Below are 21,241 nucleotides of genomic sequence, written 5' to 3' on the forward strand. Positions count from 1 at the left end.
CATCCTAAAACTGAACAGTCTGTACTGAAGGGCTGGGAAAGTTCTGCCGTGTTACAGCAAAATAAAGATACTCTCTTTTAGCTCCTCTAGTAGTGGAAGTCCAGAAAAATCATGCTAGTTTCAGTTTGACATTGTCAGCTTAGGATAATCATTCTCCTAACGATACCATTTTCCTTCAGTGTCATAGAGTCGGTCAGTGATGGTCATTGGGAACATCAGTTCATCTGTAGGTGTCAAATTCCGATAAAACCCATTCTTGCCTTTGGTCAATATAGAGGAGAAAGTAATATTTCTTAGTGCTTTAAGCCTACCAATGGTATAATTACCATTCAGTGTAATGTGGTTTCCAGGTGTGGTCCCAAAGGAATAGTTTTGAACAAATCATTAGCCATACACTTGTAATTTCCTATATTTTTCGATTGTTGATTAAACATGTATTTTGCTTTTTTCTTTAGGAGCAGATAAGAATGCTGAGGAAGACTCTATAACCAGGTAGGATTTTTATGGATTTGTAATCATGACATTTATTGGGGCACCTGGGTGGCTCAGTCGGTTAAGGGTGTGACTCTTGATTTCAACTCGGGTTTGTGAGTTCAAGCCCCACGTCGGGTTTTGCGCTGACAGCCTCCTTGGGATATCTTTTCCTCTTTCTGTGTGCACTCACTCTCACAGTATAAAGGAATGAAATGAAATGAAACGGAAAATGGAAGGAAAGGAAATGAAATGAATGAACTGAAAATGGTGTGTTTCCTAAGGGAACGCAGAGAACAAAAGCAGTTGTTGAGTCTTCTACCCTTGACTGGACATTATATCATATGCATAACATCTGTTAAGTTATATAGTCATTGCATAGCTTTGCAACGTAGCTGTGTTGTTGTAGCCTACTTTTAACTACTCTGGCAACTGTGGTTCAGGGAGGTTGATTACTCACCCCATGATTCCATAGTTAATGAGTAGCTGAGGGGGTTTGGCCATCAGCCTGTGTAGCTTCCACATCTATTCTCTGGTTCCTCAGCAGCACTGAGATGAAGATACAGATCCTAGGACAGATCAACTCAGAATGTCAAAGTTAATGGTGTCGGAACTCTAATTTAGGGTTTCTTAAGAAAGCAGGTTAGTCCAAGCATTTGCCCTTATATGTTTGACCACTAGTGCTAACAAAAGTAATTAGTGCAGTGGTAACTAGTCCCTTGTTTTTACCATCAGAGATTGTAGGGTGGGTGTCAGCTATGGCCATGGTGTCACGCTTTATACATATTAAGCAAAATCTAGTCAGGCAGCTCCTTAGATGTGGTGATATCCCCTCTCCTTGAGACAAATGAGTTTTCTGCAAGGGAAGGATATCTAGTTGTAGACCATGTTACGTTAATTAAATTCAGCCTCTATTTCGAGGATATTGCTCTATGATTCTCTGTTGCCTAGGTTCCCAGTCTGGTTTCCTTTTGGGCTAGTACCCTTGACTAGTTCTAGGAAACTTTTTCTTTTTTTCGAGATTTCTTTCCCCATGACTTTTCTGTACTGTGTTTTGGCCTTTTTACTTTCTTCTCTGGTTTTTTGGTATTTCTTTTTTTTTTCCCATTAACTTTTCCACTTCTGCCAGCTAAGGACTCTCCATTTGTCCAGGCCAAATCAAAAGTACTTAGGATCTCAATATGTAGGTAACCTCAGAGATTACTTCATCAAAATACCCTCTGGTACTTCAACCTATGTTTAACCTCCTTGCCCAATGGTTGTTTACATGGAGAATTTGAAACTCAAAAGAGATTGAAGTGACCTATTTGGATATGATAAGTGACAGAAATGAGATTTAAATTCAGGTTTTCTTTCTTTCTTTCTTTCTTTCTTTCTTTCTTTCTTTCTTTCTTCTTTCTCTCTTTCCTTTCTTTGTTTTTTGTCTTCATCTCGCAGGCAAATGTCTTAATAATAGAAAGCTGGGGAGTGGGTCTAATGAATACAATGAGGATGGTAAGAATCGAATTAGCAGAGGAGATCAGGTTTCAAGAAGAACAACACTGAGTTGGATAGGAATAAGAGTTTTAGAAAGATGTCAGAATATGGGGGTTTATGCCAAGTGACATAAAGATGAATGACAGGAATGAAGGACCCAGGATCAGGGGAGTTGTTTAGAAAGGCATATTCAAATAGAGAGTTCAAGAGGGTCCTGACCAGGTTTCTGCTTTTGTGTGTGTTGGTTTCATTGAAGGTGCGAGCATACCTCAGATTTTCTGATGAGAGAGATTAAAAATCATTTGAGCTGCTGGGAAGAGTCTGTTTACAGCAAATAGAAATATGATATCCTCTACTTCCATCCCCACTTAGGGAGGAAGGCTTAGATCCTCTCAAGGAATTGCGGGGGGGGGGGGTGGTGGAGATTCTGAACTACAGAGATGTATGGCCCAAGACAAGCTGTCCCCTCACCCCACCTGTTTTCCTAAATCTGTGATGCCCTTCCCATGTACCTGTAGAGCTAGGCAGGGGTAGGACTGACTTGTCAAATCAGTAAGGGAGCTTCATCTGGATAGGTGATAACATGCCTATGTTGAGGTAACTGTGTGGATGACGGAGACTCCCAGTTAGCTTGTTTTCCAGGAGCAGGACATGGCTCCTACCCTCGGTCATTTGAGCCCATCCTTGTTGTAGGAGTCTGTGCCTTCATAGGCTAAAGATTGAAAGGTTGGAGAATGTCACTGGACCGTGCCGAAGAGTGATGGAGGAGTGGGAGCTCATAGGGAAGAAAGTATTCAGGCAGCGTAGAGAGAAATGGAGGCACAAATACCAGGACCATTTTGATCGCAGTCTCTCTCCTTGGGTAGCTGAATGCCCCTGAAGGCTTGGAAGGTCTTGCTAGTTCTTATGGACCTCAATAAGGCAAGACCAGTGTAGGAACAAAGTTGGCCTTGGGAACTTTTAATCTTTTAATCTCCAGTTAGTACTTCCACTCATAACATAGAAACCTTCACTTTGGTATATTTACTTAAATGGAGGTCTCCCTGACACACAATGGAATGTGTGATGCAACAACTCTGGATGTTCCACCATGCTCGCCGTGAGTGTCGCTCCCATCTGTTAATGTAGAATGCTATTACGATATCACTGACTAGATTCTCTATGGCGTACCTTTGAGCCTTGTGATTTATTTACTCTGTAACTGGAACCCTGAACTTCCCTTTCCCCTTCACCCATTTTGTTCATCCCCCCTCCTCCCCTCCCTCCTGGCAACAGTCAATTCTCTGCACTTATGGGTCTGTTTCTGCTTTTTCTCTGTTTCTTCATTTGTTCCCCTTTTTAGATTCTACATAGAAGTGAAATCCTATAGGATTTGTCTTTCTCTGTCTGACTTATTTCACTTAGCCTCATACCATCTAGGTATGTCCATGATGTTGCAGATGGCAAGATCTCATTCTGTTTTATAGCTGCGTAATATTCCAGTGTATGTGTGTGTGTGTGTGTGTGTGTGTGTGTGTGTGTGTGTACGTGGTCTGTCCATGTATTGATGGACACTTGGGTTGCTTCCATATCTTGTCTATTGTCAATAATGCTATAATAAAGATAGGGGTGCATATATCTTTTCAAATTAGTATTTCCATTTCCCTTGGGTAAATAAATACCCAGTAGTGGAATTCCTGGATCCTATGTTATTTGTGTTTTTAATTTGTTGAGGCCCCTCCATGCTGGCTTTCGCTGTGGCGATACCAATTTACATCCCATGAGCAGTGCACATGGGTTGTTTCTCTCCACACCCTGAGCAACCCTTGTTGTTTCCTGTGTGTTGAAACTGAGCCATTCTGACAGATGTGAGGTGAGAAGTCATTGTGGTAACTTTTATACATTTAATTTTCAACCATTTCAGGGAATTCCCTGCCTGTCACCCTTGGTTATGGAAACTCAGACTGGGTCTTTCCTGGAGATTTCACAGGTTAGGGGAGGTGGAGGCAAAATAGAGAACTGAAAGCTTTTTTAAAACAGGGTCCAAAGTATGAAAGACCTGTACCCTGGAAACCGTAAAACACTGATGAAAGAAATTGAAGATGACGGAAAGAAAGAGAAAGACATACGATGCTCACAGAATGTAAATAAGAATACATATTTTTAAAGTGTCGGCACTACCCAAAGCGGTCTACCGATGTAATGCAATCCCGGTCAACATACCAACAGCATTTGCCACAGAGCTAGACAAACAATCCTAAACGTTGTATAGAACCACAAAAAACCTTGAATGGCCAAAGCAATATTGCAAAAGAGGAAAACTGGAGGTATCGCAATCTCAGATTTCAAGTTTTATTCCAAAGCTGTAGCAATCCAAACAGTATGGTGGGTACTGGTGTAAAAAATAGCCACACAGCTCAATGGAATAGAACTGAAAACCCAGAAAGAAATCCACAACTGTATGGTCAGTTAATCTTCCACAAACAGGAAAGACTATCCAGTGGGGAAAAGGCAGTCTCTTCACGAAATGGTGTTGGGAAAACTGGACAAGCCACATGCCAAAGGATGAACCTGGACCAATTTCTTTACCATAGACAGAAATAATCTCAAAACGAATTAAAGCCCTAAGTGTGAGACCTGAAACCATAAAAAATCCTAGAAGAGAGCACAGGCTGTCATTTCTCCGACGTTTGGCTGTAGCAACATTTTACTACTTATGTCTCCTGAGCCAAGGGAAACGAAGCAAGAATAAACTATGGGGACTACATCAAACTACAAAGCTTTTGCACAGTGAAGGAAACCATCAAAACTAAAAGGCAACCTCTGGGATGGGAGAACATATTTGCAAATGTTTTGCAAATCCTGTAAAGGGTTAGTATCCCCAGTGTATAAAAACTTGATACAAGTCAACATCCCCCCCTCCAAAAAAGCCCAGTTTAAAAATGAGCAGAAGACATAACCAGACATTTTTCCAAAGTCAACATGCAGATGGTCAACAGACACATGAAAATATGCTCCCCAAAACTACAACGAGATACCACATTCACACCTGTCAGAATGGCTAAACTCCCAGACGCAAGAAGCAAGTGTTTGTGAGGATGTGGAGACAGAGGAAACCTCTTGCACTGTTGGTGGAAATGCAGTGAGTGCGGCCCCTGTGGAAAACAGTATGGAGGTTCCTCAAAAAATTACAAACAGAACTATCCTATGATCCAGTAATTGCACTACTGTATACTACCCAAAAGAATACAAAAACACGAATTCCATGGGACACATGCACCCCTGTGTTTATTGCAGCATTATTTCCAATAGGCAGCGCAAGCGTCCATGGACAAACGAGTGAACGAAGAAGAAGTCCTATATGTATGTATGTGTGTGTATATGTGTATCCATACACACACACACACACACACACACACACACACACACACTGGAATATTACTCAACCATAAAACAATGAAATCTTGTCATTTGCAGTGACCTGGTTGGAGCCCGAGAGTAGTATGGTAAGCAAAGTCAGGGAAAGAAAAATACCATATGATTTTACTCATGTAGCACTTAAGAAACAACAAATGAGCAAAAGGAGAAAAAAAAGGGAGAGACAAACTAAGAAATAGGATCTTAACTGCAGAGAACAAACAGATGGTTCCCAGAGAGGAGGTGAGTGGTGGGAGGGGTGAAAGAGGTGATGGGGATGAAGGAGTGCCCTTGTCATGATGAGCACAGGGTGAGTATGGAGTTGGTGAATCACTATATTCATAAACTAATATAACACTGGATGTTACTATTACTGGAATTAAAGTAAAACTTAATGAAAACAACAGAGGCCAACGTTTAATTATACCAAGAAACTTCGTTGAAGAAACAGATAGCTGACCTTTCCCTTAATTTTTGAAATTTTGTTTTTCAATAAATGAACATGTTTTTGTTGCATATTTTTGCTCTAAAGGCTTTCCGACAAACCTGGTCCTGATTATTCATGGCCTACATCAGCTAGCCAAGACTTCGATTTTGGTACCAAGGTAAAGTACCCTCCTGTGAAACTCACTTTCCTGCTCTGAATTTAGTTTTCTCCCTTATTTACTCTGAAAATTTACACAGTAGCCTGTGTATCATCATTTTATGTGTGTAACGGAAAGTTAGCAAGAACAAACCACTTTACAGATACATGACGCGTTGAATGTTTTGTTTTGTTTTGTTTTCCTTTGGTAAATCCTAGAGGTGGAGGCTGATCAAAGAATGGGCTGGAAAATATATACTGACCGTGAAATTATATTGGGAAAAGCTTTCCCATAATGGAGGAAATATGACATTTGGTTAAGGATAAGGATTCTTACTGTGATACTAACATGACTGATAATACTCATGCCTAAATGAAATCTTATTGGATCCAAGTATCTATTGTAGGTTGCCCTCCACCCCAGGCAATTTTTCTTTTGGTGAGATACAGGATTTTCCTTTGTCTCTATCCTTTGTTCTACATTTAGACTAAAATACTATTAGAAAATGTAGAAATTTAGATGTTTACATTATTTCTCAACATTTACCTTACAAAAGTATTCCCCTGTATTTTTGAAATAACTCCACGAAGAGTAAGTTACAATTGTGCATCTCCCTGAAGAATACGTATTTTGCTGAAAAGAGTAGCTCTATGAGCAGAGGCTCTTCATAGCCAAGTTGTCAAATTTCTAATTTCAGAAATCTTTCCTATTCTAGCTTTTAAAACTATCTCCTCCTAGTCCTTGTGTCAGATTCTAAAATTTAAAGTTTCAGACATCTGATATTTATTTAAATATTCATTCCAAAGCCCCTAAATCATTATAAGCTACTGGAGGTTAGGAAACATACTTGTTTGACTCCTGGAGCTCCTAGAATAAAATCTTGCTTGGAAGAAGCAATGTCATAGCTTTTGAATGTGAATAAATGAGTAGGGAAATGGAATTCTGTAGAATGGAATTTCAAAGTAACGAAATACACATGCTATGTCACAATTAAATATGTGAATTTAAAAAGTAAGTCTTCAGTTTATATTCCGTTTTGGTGTTTTATATGTAAAAACGCAAATGAATTATATTGAGGAAATCAGGAGTTACATAAGAAAGAAGGTTACAGTATATTTTTAGTATCCTCCCATTGTGAGCTTAGAATTGCAGAGAAAAACTCCTCAGCCTTTGTTTTGTTAACCCCATCCGTGTCCCATTACATACATCCTTTGAAGGTTCACATTTCTTCCTAGAATTCTCATTCCCAATTCTTCCTCCATAGTGAAAGTTGATGTGTTAGGAACCTTTCTTGTTCTGTTCTTTTGTTAGTGTAGTAGTAATTTATAGCTCTTAGGAAGTGATAGATGCCAGTAACTGAACAATTTATTTTAGAGTGAAAAAAATTAAATTCTTCATTACAGTATTTATAACTAGATAACTGTAGAGTGATAAAAGTCAGTATTATTAGGGGTATTCTGTGAATCAAAGACTGTTTTATGTACACATCATAAATCATATATATATCATATATACATATGTATATATATATATACATATACATATATGCATATATATATATACACACATATATCTTTAAAAGGGTTAAAAGAGACTATTGTCCATAGTATATTCCCAATCCTACCTATGTACCTGTTGAAAAATGTATGTTGTTTCCACTTACCTTATTTTGCTCACATTTTTCCTTTTCTTCCTTGTCTTAAGCTCATGCTTGATTGATTGGTCATGTCTTTTTTTTTTTTTTTTCCTTTTTTCCTCTTCTCCCCCCATGCTTTTTAAGGTATTTTTTAAATTTTTTTAAGTTTATTTTTTGGAGAGAGAGAGAAAGAGAGAGAGAGAGAGCTAGCAGGGTAGGGGCAGGGACAAAGGGAGACACAGAATCCAAAGCATGCTCAAGGCTCTGAGCTGTCAACACAGAGCTCACTGTGGGGCTCAAACCCACAATCCGTGAGAACATGACTCATGAGCTGAAGGTGGACGCTGAACTGACTGACCCACCTACGTGTTCCCACCACCATGCTCTTTTTTGATCGTCTACCCCTAGCCTAATGTTTCCTTGCAGAAACCATTTCTTTAGTGTCTGTTCTTTTAGTCCATCACTTTCTGTGAACTCCATTGTCAACATATTGGTTATGGAATTCTACTGTCTGTGTGTGGTTTTCATCCATGACTCATTGCCCCACAAGGTTTATTATTCTTTTTTTCTCTATCCTGGAAGGAGGTGAGCTAAATGTTTTTGTAATGTTTGTATTTCTCTTGGAAAGGGAGGGAGAGAGGGAAAGAATGAGCAAGTGCTCGTTGTTGTGATCTGAAAATATGCAAGGTATGATCTCAGTTCTTTTATATTTGTGGAGGGCTGTTTTGTGACCCAGGATGTCCTTGATATTGGAGAATGTTCTATATGCACTTAAGAAGAATGTGCATTCTACTGCTGTTAAATGAAAAGATCTCACTACATGTGTATTGATATCCATGTATATAAATGTATATGTTAAGTCCAATATATATGTATATCTGAATACATCTGGTCCAATGACACATTGGATCTGTGTTTTCTTACTGATTTTCTACCTTGATGATCCGCCTGTTGCCATGCGTGGAGTCTTAAAGTCGGCTACAATCATGGTATTTGTATGTATACCTTTATTCATGTTTGTGATGAATGGATTCATCTCTGTGGGCCTTTCACTTTGGGGACATGAACATTTGCGATTGTTAGCTCCTCTTGATGGATAGACCCCTTAATTATGATAAAATGCCCTTCTGAATCTGTTACTACAGTCTTTGGTTTAAAATCTAGTCTGTCTGGTGGAAGTATGGCAACTACAGCTTTCTTTTGACTTCTAGTAGCATGATAGGTGGCTCCCATTACCTTCACTTTGAATCTGGAGGTGTCCTGGGGTGTAAAATCAGTGTCTTGTTGACAGCATATAGATGGATCTTGTTCTTTGGTTTTGTTTTGTGTTTTATCCATTCTGATTCCCTGTGTCTTTTGATTGGGGCATTGAGTGCATTCACATTCAGAGTGATTAAAGATACGGATTTAGTGTCTTTGTGTTATCTGAAGGTTTCATGCTTTAGGTGAGGCCTCTGATCCTTTGTAGTCTCTGCTGCTTTCCACTCACAGAGTGGCCCCTTAGGATCTCCTGCAGGGCTGGTTTAGTGGTCATGAACTCCATTAGGTTTTGTCTGTCTGGGAAAGCCTTTGTCTCTCTTTCTATTCTAAATGACAGCCTTGCTGGGGAAAGGATTCTTCGCTGCATATGTTCCCATCCAGCACATTGACCGTTTCCTACCCCTCCCTTCTGCCCTGCCAAGTTTCATGGGACAGGTCTGCTGCTACCCTTATGTGTCTTCCCTTGTAGATTAAGTAAGACCCGTTTGTCCCTAGCTGCTTTCAGAATTCTCTCTTTATCTTTGTAGTTTTCCGGTTTCGCTATGACATGTCATGGTGTTGACCTGGTTTTGTTGATTTGGAAGGGAATTCTCTGTGCCGCTAGGACTTGGATGCCTGTTTCCTTCCCCAGATGAGGGAAGTTCTCAGCTCTAAGTTGTTCAAATAAACCTTCTACCCCTTTCGCTCACTCTTCTTCTTCTGGGACTCCTGTGATGTGGCTATTACTTCATCTCACCGAATCACTTAGGTCTCTGGTACCTGCCTCGTAGTCTAGTAATTTCCTTTCTTTCCTTTCTCTGCTTCATCTTTGTCCATAATTGTATCTTCTATTTCACCTATTCTGTCTGCTGCTTCTCCCATCCTTGCTGTCACTGCATCTAGTTTATTTTGTATCTCCTTTACAACATTTCATTTTCAGCATTCATCGTGATGATTCGTTAGTTCCTTCATCTCTGAAGCAGCTTGGTTTCAAGCCCAGCTATGAGTCTTCTGAGTGTTATTCCAAAACCTTGATGAGATATATGGTTTCTATCTCTTTCGAGCACTTCTCTGGCTGTCTTTCTTTGTGGAATTTTTTTTTGAGGAGAATTCTTCTGATTTGTCGTTTTGGCTAGCTTCCTGTCCTTTATGTGTTTTACTAGCTTGTTCTGTGTCCCACACCTGCGAGTACTACCATATTACAAAGGGGTCCTACACTCTCCAGGGCCTGACAGTTGAACACGTGTTTTTGGAGTGTGTCGTGTGCACTCTGTTGGTGCGTCTTTGGCTGCTTTTCTCGCTACTTGGAGTGGTGGTTTGGGCCTTCCACCAGGTGTGCTTTGATTTGTTTGTTGAAGTAATCCTGGAAAAAAGGAGAAGAGGGTGGTGAAGAATCCTTAGCCCAAAGAAGAGAGAAATGACAGGAGTGGACAAAAAGACGAGGCAGTGACTCAAAGGAGCTGTAGTGCTTAATCCAGAAAGAGAGGGAGGAAAATGAAGAAGGAGACCTGGAAAAGTATAGAGAACGTGCCTGATGAAACCAACAAACAAAGAACCGAACAGAAGAACAAAGGGAAAATATAAATATATATAAATAGCTTTGACCCAAAGTCAACCCGAGACTACTAGGCTGATTCCCAAGGGAGAAGAGGAAAGAGGAGAGTAGAAAGAGAAAAAAGGGAAAAGAGAAGAAAGGGAAAGAAAAGGAAAGAAAAGATGGGCTCCTGGGTGGCTCAGTTGGTGAAGCCTCTGACTCTTGAATTTGGCCCAGGTCATGTTGTCGCTGTAGGTGGGTTTGAAACACGCATCAGGCTCTGCAATGAAAGCATGGATCCTGCTCGAATTCTCTCTCTCTCCCTCTGTCGGCACCTCTCCTGCTTGATCACTGTCTCTCTCTCTCTCTCAAAATAAAGAAATAAGCATTAAAAACGAAAAGAAAAAAAGAATAATAATTCAAATGAAAACAAACAAACAAACAAACAAAGATAGAAAACCAGAGGAGCGTTGTCTATTGGTGCCTGGGACTGGTGGCTGTGCTGGTCTAGGGGAGGGGCTGTCTGGTCCCATCAGTGTCAGTCTCACTCCCATAGAGAAGCAGTTACCAGGCACAGAGAGGCAGGGTTTGGTGTAATAGGCCTGGCTCCACTGAGGCTCACTGTCCGTTCCCTGAAGCCCCACGATATTGGTCATGGGAAGAGAAATGGCGACACCCCAGTCTCTCTTGCCCACACGAGGTGTCTCAAAACTCACTGTTCAGGCCATCCTCACAGAATATCCTGGGGGGCCAGCTTGCCTTGCTGCACAGTCTCCTGTGCTCCCTGAGCGCTGAGCTGGGATTCAAAACCCTGTAGGATCCCGCTTTGCTCAGACGTGGTTCTGGAGTAGCGCCACTCTGCGCAGTGGACAAAGGGCCTCTGGCTCGTGCTTGCAGGTTCTTTTTCCCTTGGGGAGGGCAATACCTCTTTCTACCATACTCAAGGTGTTCTCTCCCAGTGTTTCCCTGAGAGCCTAGGGGTGGCTCCCTCCCCACCAGGCATGGGAGGTGGCAGCTCTGGTCTAGAGAAAGTCTGGCAACCTTGAAAATTCTGTTTTTTAGCTCCTAAGGCTGTTTTGCAAAGTAGAAACTGGCTCTCTGGACATCTCCTTGGTCTGTGGTCTGGACAGGTTTTCTCATATCCAAATACACTTCCCACAGCCTCTCTCTCTCTCTTCCTTTTGTTTCTCCACCAAAGGGCTTCCCCCACTCCATGCCTGCGCTGCCCATTTTATTTCTCCCAACTCGCATACACACCGTTCTGTCCCGCCAAGCTGTCTCTTTGCACCTGTGGAGATTTTCCTGTCCCTCTGCAGCCTGTATTGCTGGTATTCCAAGTGTTGTGACCTCAATACTGCTGTGTTTGAGGGACAAGGGAAATGCTGATCCCCCTCCTCTGCCATCTTAACTCCTCCCGCCTCCTTTTACTTTCCTTTTCACAATTTCACAGTTCTGTGTAGGATTGCATTAGTCTATCAGTTTAATATGTTTTATAGATATTTACGATGGCCTTTTCTTACTTGAACTTCATTGATCTCAATTTTCTTTTTGTTTTTTTAAAGTTTATTCATTTATTAATTGGAGAGAGAGAGAGACAGAGAGAGCACACGTGGGGAGGGGTAGAGAGACAGAGGGTGAGAGAGAAAATCCCAAGCAGACCCTGCACTGTCAGCGCAGAACCAGACGGGGGGCTTGAACCCTTGAACTGTGAGATCATGACCGGAGCCAAAATCAAGAGTCAGGTGCTAACTGAATGAGGCATTCAGGCGGCCCTAGCATTTGCTTTGGAAGTCCCCTGGGCACTTTAAATTTAATATGCCCTAGTTTCAAGACATTGTTTCTGACCCTTTCCCTTTCCTCTTTCCTGACTCTTTGTAATCTGCTCTGTCCTTTGTGTTCCCTAGCCTCAAAAATAGCAGCCCTGAAACAGGAAAAGTCCTGGACTCTCCAAACTCCCCTGAAATGACCGCATCCAGTCACTCACAACATTCGATATTTTGTACCTGCTTACCATTTTTCATATGTTATTCCCGTAATTCACTCGCTCACCTCTAATTTTGCAGTTCTCTTCTGGTGTTGCTTCCTTTATGTTCATCCTACATTGCTGCCAGAGTGACCTTTCTAAAATATACTTGTGACGATGTCACTCCTCTGCTTATCCAATGGATCCCCATTACCTGAAGGAGAAAATTCATGTTCTAGCATAACAGTGCTCTTTTTTCTTTTTTCTTTCTTTTTTTTTTTTTTTGTTTTCGTCCTGATGTTCCAGTAATATCTCTCTATCTATCCCATTCCCAATAACTCTGTTCCAGTTTTGCCATATTGCATAGGTGTTGTCACTTACTATGTTATTTCATAGTTGATCCTTTTTCTCATTCTAGAATGCCCTTCACACCCTCCCCGTGCACTTTGTCTGTCTTTTAAGATACAGCCCTATCTTCCCAGCTGATCTGGGAAGTTTGCTGAGCTTCCCAAATGTAAGTGTTTTCTCCTTTGTGCGTTCACTGTACGTGATTCACTTCCCTTGCAGAACTAGTGGATGGTATTGTTCTGTCCTTACCTGTTTTCATGCATCTCTACCGCTACTAGCGTATAGAACAGACTCTGTCTTTTATTTATATTTCCAGCTCGTCCCCGGATCGTGGCTATGACTTGACAGATACAGTATGTGCTTGTCTTTCTGAGTGGGTGAGTGCTTGACCAAATGAATTAATGTGATGTTTTTCTGAAGTTGGGTTTTTGTTTTGTGATGTTTTTCTAGGAAGGAACAGCAAAGTCAGCAATGGAAGCAAAGCAAGATGGTGTTGGTATTATTGAAAATGTGCCACCAGAGCAAACAGTTAATGACAGTTTGCCTTCTGCTGGTGGAGTGCATAAAAATTACAGAAGCGGTAAGCTAGTGAATCTCTGTGAGTTGTTTTCCTATGATTAAATGCTAGTATGAGAAAAATCTGAAAGTATGTAGATCCAAATATATTATCCTTTTTTCCTGAAGATATTTTTCTGTTGCTATCTTTCTTTACAAGTATCCCAAGTATTGCCCCCTTTTGCTTCCGGAAAATCTTGAACCCCCTGAACATCTTTTCTGCTATTGCTTTTATTTTCTTGAAATAGTCATGAATGGAGATAGACTTGTGTCTGTGTTTACAATTCATAGTAACACATGTTTTGTCTGTAACACATTAATTTATCTGTGACCGTATCCTATAGATATGATGTCAGCATTAGAATTGGGAGAAGAGGAAGATGTAGAATCACCTTCTCTTCCTGAGGTACTGTCTTCTTCTTATTTTTAAGTATAAGCATGGAGGAGTGATGTTAAAACGTCCACGAGGTGCTTTGACTTTGACTTTTGGATAATTAAAATAACATCGCAGTCATACTTGCAGTAATATAAGTAAAGTAATGATGACCTATTCTAAGGTGACAACTAGGGAAGGAGGTAAAAAGGTCCTGATCTCTTAGGCCCAGGCAGCTGCTGCATAATGCTGCAAGCGCTGTATTTGAAATCAAAGGACATGCTAGCATCTTGGTTCCATCACCTCCTAGCTGTGGGAACTTGGAAAAACTTGCTTGAATGCCAATGACCTCGTTCCTAAAAATGGCACTAATACCCACCTCTTGGTTATGTGTAATGAACAAGTGTGGCAACGTTTTGTAACCTGTAAAGGGTGCTATAGAAATAGAAGACAAAATGATCACAGTGGCATGTATTGACTTAGTAAATATTGAGGATGGTTTTTTTTTTGGTGAATGTTTGTTTATTGTTGAGAGGGGGTGGGGGGACAGAAGATCCGAAGCAGGCTCTGCACTGAGAGCAAGGAGCCCAATGCAGGACTTGAACTCAGGAACTGTGAGAACATGAGCTGAGCCAAAGTTGGGCGCCTAATTGACTAAGTCACCCAGGCCCCCCAAGAATACTTGTTTTAAATGTGACGATGTCTGAAGGCCAATAAAATGGCAGTAGTGTCCAGAAAAGAATGGGGAAGTAGGAATGGGTGTTTGATTTTCTAATCTGGGGCTATGTGAAGTTCCTGTAATCTCTTAGTGGAGGCATCATATAGGTATACAGTTGACCCTTGAACCAGATGGGTTTGGACTGTGGGAGTCCACTTACACACAGATATTTTTCAGTAAATAGAGTACCATCCTGTAAATGTATTTTCTGTTCCTTATGATTTCTTTTTCTTTTCATTATTTCTTTTGAGAGAGAGAGTGAGGAAAGAGCACGTGGGTAGGTGAGGGCAGGGTGAGAGAGAGAATCTTAAGCCGATTCACACTGCCAGCGCATTTCTTTCTCTTTGATATTAATTGATTTGGCTGCTAATAATTTCATGTTTTCCAATTCTCTAGTTATTAATCTTTAAAAAGTACTCAAATGCACTTTAGTGCTCGTTATAAGGAATGGTAAGCTAAATAGTTTTTAAGGTTTGTAACATTAAAAATCATCTAACTTAATTTTTTGGTCGATTTAACATGTAATGAATTGTTTAGTTCCAAGAACTGACAAGCTTAAGTTTATGAGTTCATATTTTCCTTCTGTCTTAGGCTAAGGCAAGTTAGTTTTCACTTCTTACAGGAAGTTACAATCCAGTGACTTGGGAACAACTAAACATAGATTAAGAAAGTTAACAGTAAAATTGTAATTATTTTCTCATTTTTCTTTGTCTGTACTTGATTACTTAAGGATAAGGTGTTTTTACAAACATGTATCCTGGCAGAAAATTCATGTGCAAATCCAAACAAGGAAATTAACCATACGTTTTTGCAACTGCAAAAAGTGACTCAAGAACCAGCAATGGATAAGGAATGTGATAGGGAGCATGATATATCTGTATATTTAAGACACGCTTCTATGCAAAACTTTGAGGAAATGTGGATCAAATAAGGCAAATTGGACTGGAAAAAGACCTGAAAACTCATCAACAGTGAGTGAAAGCAGAAGTTTGGTGAAATTTGTTAACCATACAGCATTCCTACTCATCTTGAAGAAGAACCACCACAGGGTCACTCTAACAAGGAACCAACTGAAAGGAAATGCCTTCGAATTGGTAATATACGGAAGAAGATGCATTTGGAGTGTCTGTCTCGGTAGTATTTCAGGCATTTCCTGAACAAAAAGAGCCTAGTCTTGAAAATGTCCTTCTCTCTCATTCATCCTCTGGGTCCCCAGAATATGCTTGCCAGTCATCTTCTAAACTTTCTTTAAATGAAAGCAAATCATCAGGGACATATAAATCAAAACCACACTGAGATATCACCTCACACCGGTCAAGAGTGGCTAAATGAACAAATCGGGAGACTATGGATGCTGGCGAGGATTGTGGAGAAACAAGAACCCTCTTGCACTGTTGGTGGAAATGCAAACTGGTGCAGCCACTCTGGAAAAAAGTGTGGAGGTTCCTCAAAAAATGAAAAATAGATCTACCCTATGACCCAGCAATAACACTGCTAGGAATTTGCCCAAGGGATACAGGAGTGCTGATGCGTAGGGGCACTTGTAACCCTATGTTTATAGCAGCACTTCCTTTTTTTTTCTTTTTTTTTAACGTTTTTATTTATTTTAGAGACAGAGAGAGACAGAGCATGAGCAGGGGAGGGGCAGAGAGAGAGGGAGACACAGAATCCGAAGCAGGCTCCAGGCTCTGAGCTGTCAGCACAGAGCCTGACGTGGGGCTCGAACCCACAGACTGTGAGATCATGACCTGAGCTGAAGTCAGACGTTTAACTGACTGAGCCACCCAGGTGCCCCTATAGCAGCACTTTCAACAATCGCCAAATTATGGAAAGAGTCTAAATGTCCATCACCCGACGAATGGATAAAGAAATTGTGGTTTATATACACAATGGAATACTACTTGGCCATGAGAAAGAATGAAATATGGTCTTTTGTAGCAACGTGGATGGAAGTGGAGAGGGTGACGCTAAGTGAAATAAGTCATACAGAGAAAGACTGATACCATATGTTTTCACTCTTTTGTGTTTCCTGAGAAACTTAACAGAAGACCATGGGGGAGGGGAAGTGAAAAAAAAAAACAACAACAAAAACAACCTTAGAGAGGGAGACAGCCAAACCATAAGAGACTCTTACAAACTGAGAATAAACTGAGGATTGATGGGGGATGGGAGGGAAGGATGGGTGGGTGATGGGCACTGAGGAGGGCACCTGTTGGGATGAACACTGGGTGTTGTATGGAAACCAATTTGACAATAAATTTCATATTAAGAAAGAAAGAAAGAAAGAAAGAAAGAAAGAAAGAAAGAACATCAGACTATGAAAATGAGAACAAACCAGACATTGAGCATCTTTTTAACAACAATGAGGATTTTTAAAATGATATAGAAAATAAAAAAAGCAAGGATCCCACTAGTTACATTTAAAGTGAAAGAAGGCCAAGAGTTTGACATTCAAATGGCAAAAAATATGGACCAAAATACCACCGATTGTAAATTAGACCTCAGTCTAGTGATTCAGAGAGCCTTTTTGATTTGTGGCTTGCCTGCTGCGATGTGATGAAACGCACGGTTCAAACAAAAAGGGATGATATTTCTGCTGTCACAAACACTTACGAGAAAACAAACCAGTACAAGACTTTTTTCCAGAAGCCATTATATGCAGATAATGCCAGTACTCATAACTATAAAAGTATTGATTCTGAATTAGAAATCGTGAGTTCTTCTTCAGCATCTAGTTTCCCAGCATCTGAAGTATATCTAAGTGAAGACTTACATCAAGATATGCAAAGGTTTAAGAATGAGATAGGCATGTCACAAGTAGAGTTCCTGTCTTTGGAAAGAGAGAAAGTTCAACCTGCAAAAGAGATAGAGGTCCACCTTGCTGTTACTCTTGTTTTTTCTCTTTAGCAATTATCTAATCCATTCTGATTTTGCACTCAAGAGAACAAGAGTGTGCATATGATGGAATTGTCTAAATAAGTAATTGTGTCTGGAAATAGATTATTTCTGCTATCTAACAAATAGGAGTTCAGGAAAACATTCTTATGATTTGTTTTCCTTGAAGTTTCTCTGTCAGTCTTCCAAGTAGTATATGAACTGGGAAACTAACTTAGCTATGTAAGTACCATGTGACCTCATGAACCAGAATAAACATAAAGAAACTGCTTAAAAAACATAATAATCTCCAGGTTTTTTAAAAAACATATTGGCGTAAATATAAATTGCATTTCCATAAACAATAAAATGGGAAAGAAGCAATAACTAAGAGAAGGAAGATACACAAATGTTCCCAGCTAAGGCAATCTATTTATTGCTTCAGTGTGTGTCTGTAGACTCTGGGTCTAGGGTTCTTGCCTGTCTAGCAAGACAGCAGCGGGATGCAGGCTTACAATGGGAGAGACGGCTAATGTCCCGGAGAACACAGGAGCCCAGATTAAGGGTCCTTGCTCTGTTTTTATTAGGATCAGAAGGCTTCCAAACATGGTGATGGACGTGCCCAAAGACACAATCAATCTGTGAACATGAACTCATGGGCATGAGGGAAAGGGGGTTTGAAGATATAGGGTGTTAGGTGTTTGGGTCAATATAAAACAAAATCCTGGCACCTGGCAGATGGTTGTTAACAGCAGACCTGAGGCAGCTTCTCTGTTTATCTTAGCTAGTCTAGGGGAGAAGAAGGATGCTACCTCAGGATCCACAAGGCACCTTTCTTTTGCTAATTAGCTCCCCTCTGGGCATCTTCACCCTGCAGCCTACCGCCTATAGCCCTATTTACCTGTTTACCTAATTTGGTCCTTCCTTCCTGTGAAAGCAGCTTTCTGCCATAGTACTAAACTGGGGAGTGTGTCCTCCTGCATATCTAATCTGGTTTCCCTCACACGCCTTTGCCCCGCCCTCTCTCTACTTAGTTACCTAATCTTGTTTACCCAAACTTGGGTGTAAGCATCCTATGGCTTTGTAATTTTTTATGCCTGGTTAACCCATCAGTGCAGGCTCAGGGAATTCCTAAGCTTATTGCCCACAAATATATGCAGTCTTGTCTGCTTTACTCACAATCTTGGAACTTAGAATTTCAACATGACCCCTTTGACATAGGCTTAATAACAGCTATTTGTATTATCACCGCTTTTTTCCCCACATTTTTAAAATCATCATTCTCAGATGTCTCTGTTGAGTCAAACCTTCACTTTATGTTCAATAAAGTATGATACCTTTTGGCCTGTATGATTTTTACCGTGTAGGTAGCATAAACCTTCAGCAAAGCTTCAGTATTGAACTCCAAGGGAGAAAACTGAGTTTTGAGATGTGTGGAGTTTAGAAATAGACAAAACCTAGAGATAGCCTCCTTTAGAAGAATAAGGAGCTAATCCCCTCGTCCCCTATCAAGGTATTAATTTACTGTGCCAAAGTCACACTCTTCATGCATCTGATTAACTTAATGAATTTGTGGTCATTTCTCTGAGTCAGCATTCAAGAATTTATCATCTCTTTTGGCACCATAAAATGCTAGGTAATGCCACTTTAGGAACTTGGGACAAATCATTTAACCTTTTTGAGTTTTACTCGCGTTATCAGTAGCAAATGGAATTAAAGGTGATCATTACGTTTATACCCTCTCCTTATAAAATGTTATGGTTATTGAATGTGAGATTCGGAGAGCATTACTAATTTCCCAGAATTGCACCCTAACGTCCATTTCACTTTGTTCCTTTTGTGTTGTGGCAAACTTTGGTTCATAAATTTTAGGGGACACTGTCACTTTTTTGAGAACCTTAGGATCCAAAAGAAAAAGAATTGTAAAAGGCAGTCAGGGAAAGAATAGCTCCGTGCAGAAAGAGGAAAGCTCCCTGTTTTTGTTACTGGAGCACCTCCATGTCTCATGTTTTAAACGTGGCTGTTGTGTAAAACCCAGGTGGTAAGGATAGAAAAGGACAAATTTTGTCTTTTGTCTTTTTATTTCTTTGTATCTCTTGGTCAGATGGGGTGGGGGTGGGTGGGGAATTCTCGGTAGCAAAGTGTGGATATGAATAAGAGTACAAAATTAAGAAAGCCCTTTTAGAAATATTGGTAACTTCTGCTTTTTTAAAAATTTCAACAGAAATGAAGCAGAGTTTATAAAAATTACAGTTACTTGTAATGATAAAGTAAACAGAAAATATTTTCCTCCATTGAATTTATGACAAACTAAGTGTCAGCTGATAAAATTAATGAAAAAAACTTCTTTTTATTGACTAAAGTAACAATTACCTTTAGTGTCAAGTTCCATTAAAGGTTGAAGAAAAAAAGAAGCACAGAGGAAGTGACATGGAAGTATCAGAAAACATACATGATGCTGCGGCTGCTGGATTAATACCACAAAGACAGAATGGAAAAACTGATAACCACCCATTGCCTATTACAGAAAAAAAAGATTCTGATAGGTAAGCCTATAGCAATATTTAAATAGTAGGTAATTGTTATTTTCGTATGCAACAAACTTTTCTAGTTTGAGCTAATGTTCATGATGAACACATTTCGTATTTTTCGTGGAGATATTTCATCCTACGTGCTAATGAGAAAAATGTAAATACCAACGAGATACCATTTTTTGCGGTCATAGTATTTTATTGAAATAAATAAATATTTATTTTTGCGGTCATAAATATTTTATTGAAAAAATAATCAAAGTTAGGAAATGTGAGGAAAATGACATTCTTAGACACTGTGGCTGGATGAAATTGGTAACTCCTTTTTGAAAGGTGATTTAATGGTGTATTTCAAAATTTCAAATATGTCGGGGCACCTGGGTGGCTCAGTTGGTTAAGCGTCCAACTTCGGCTCAGGTCATGATCTTGCACTTCACGAGCTTGAGCCTTGTGTCAGGCTCTGTGCTAACAGCTCAGAGCTTGGAGCCTGCTTCAGATTCTGTGTCTCCCTCTCTCTCTGCCCCTCCCCTGCTTGTGCTCTGTCTCTGTCACTGTCAAAAATAAATAATATAACATGAGAAAAATATTTCAGGTAGGTCATCCCTTTATTCCAATGGTTTCGTTGCCAGGACTGGGTCCTTCTGAAATACGTGACTTCTATAAGCAAGCGCGTGCGCCTGTGTGTGCAAACACACACACACACACACACACACACACACACACTGTAAGGACATTTATTATATATTATTACATATACAAAATAGGACAGATATATTAAGGTTACTTATATAAATACGTTACATGTATATGTGAAGGATATTTATTATAGCATTCCCATATCAAACATTTGGAGATAGTCTAAATGTTTATTTACTTATTTTGAGAGACAGACAGAGAATGTGCACACTCAGGAGCCCAAGCACCAAGGTGGGGCAGAGACTGAGGGGGAGAGAGAGAGAGAATCCCAAGCAGACTCCACGTTAACAGTGCAGAGGCCAACACAGGGCTCGATCTCACGACCACAAGATCATGACCTGAGCCAACATCAACAGTCGGATGCTCACCAGACTGAGCCACCTAGGTGCCCCAGAGATAGGCTAAATATCCATTCATTAATAAGGAAGTTAAGTTTCACTTCTATATAGTAATGGAATATGTGACCATTATAAAAAATGAATTTAGGTCTATGTGTCCTGATGGTTTAACAAAGTATATTAAAAACATTTGGCTTGGTTTGATGTCATGTCTTATGCACATTTTGTTAGAATACTTTTAATATCTACTGAATTGCAAAAGGAAGTCCCCTGCTACACTGGCAGTCTACTTCATTACCAACAAAATTGCTAGTTATTAGATTTTTGGTTTTGTTTCCCAGTGCATGAGTGCTCCAATGTTGGACCCTCAGCTTCATCTGAATATTGCCAAGAGGTTTCACGTGGCAACATCTCTCATATTCTATATAAACATTTCATGACCCCTGTGCTATAAACCAAGATGCTGATAATGCAATGAATCGTTTTCATAAAGGTACTTTGCTTGCATG

General features: G+C 40.1%; 1 protein-coding gene and 1 long non-coding RNA gene across 13 annotated transcripts in view; one reads left to right on the forward strand and one right to left on the reverse strand.

Moving 5' to 3' along the window:
• Positions 1-21,241, forward strand: part of LOC121033224 (ankyrin repeat domain-containing protein 26-like) — a 102,207-nt gene that overhangs the window by 24,333 nt on the left and 56,633 nt on the right. For 6 of the 12 annotated variants that reach the window (XM_040479499.1, XM_040479507.1, XM_040479500.1 and 3 more), the window contains exons 6-11: positions 456-492; positions 1,019-1,069; positions 5,876-5,948; positions 13,098-13,227; positions 13,547-13,608; positions 19,547-19,713. In XM_040479499.1, coding sequence (XP_040335433.1) covers positions 456-492; positions 1,019-1,069; positions 5,876-5,948; positions 13,098-13,227; positions 13,547-13,608; positions 19,547-19,713 — 520 coding nt within the window. The remainder of the gene's footprint in view (positions 1-455; positions 493-1,018; positions 1,070-5,875; positions 5,949-13,097; positions 13,228-13,546; positions 13,609-19,546; positions 19,714-21,241) is intronic. The other 6 variants (XM_040479501.1, XM_040479502.1, XM_040479503.1 and 3 more) reach the window with 6 other exon arrangements.
• LOC121033226 (uncharacterized) lies at positions 1,229-6,872 on the reverse strand. The gene is made up of 2 exons (XR_005791777.1): positions 6,775-6,872; positions 1,229-1,327 (listed from the first exon to the last, which is right to left on the reverse strand). It is a non-coding gene; the product is annotated as an uncharacterized LOC121033226 (long non-coding RNA).

This window comes from Herpailurus yagouaroundi, unplaced genomic scaffold, assembly GCF_014898765.1.
Source record: "Herpailurus yagouaroundi ecotype Mexico unplaced genomic scaffold, PumYag 142, whole genome shotgun sequence".
NCBI lineage: Eukaryota > Metazoa > Chordata > Mammalia > Carnivora > Felidae > Herpailurus > Herpailurus yagouaroundi.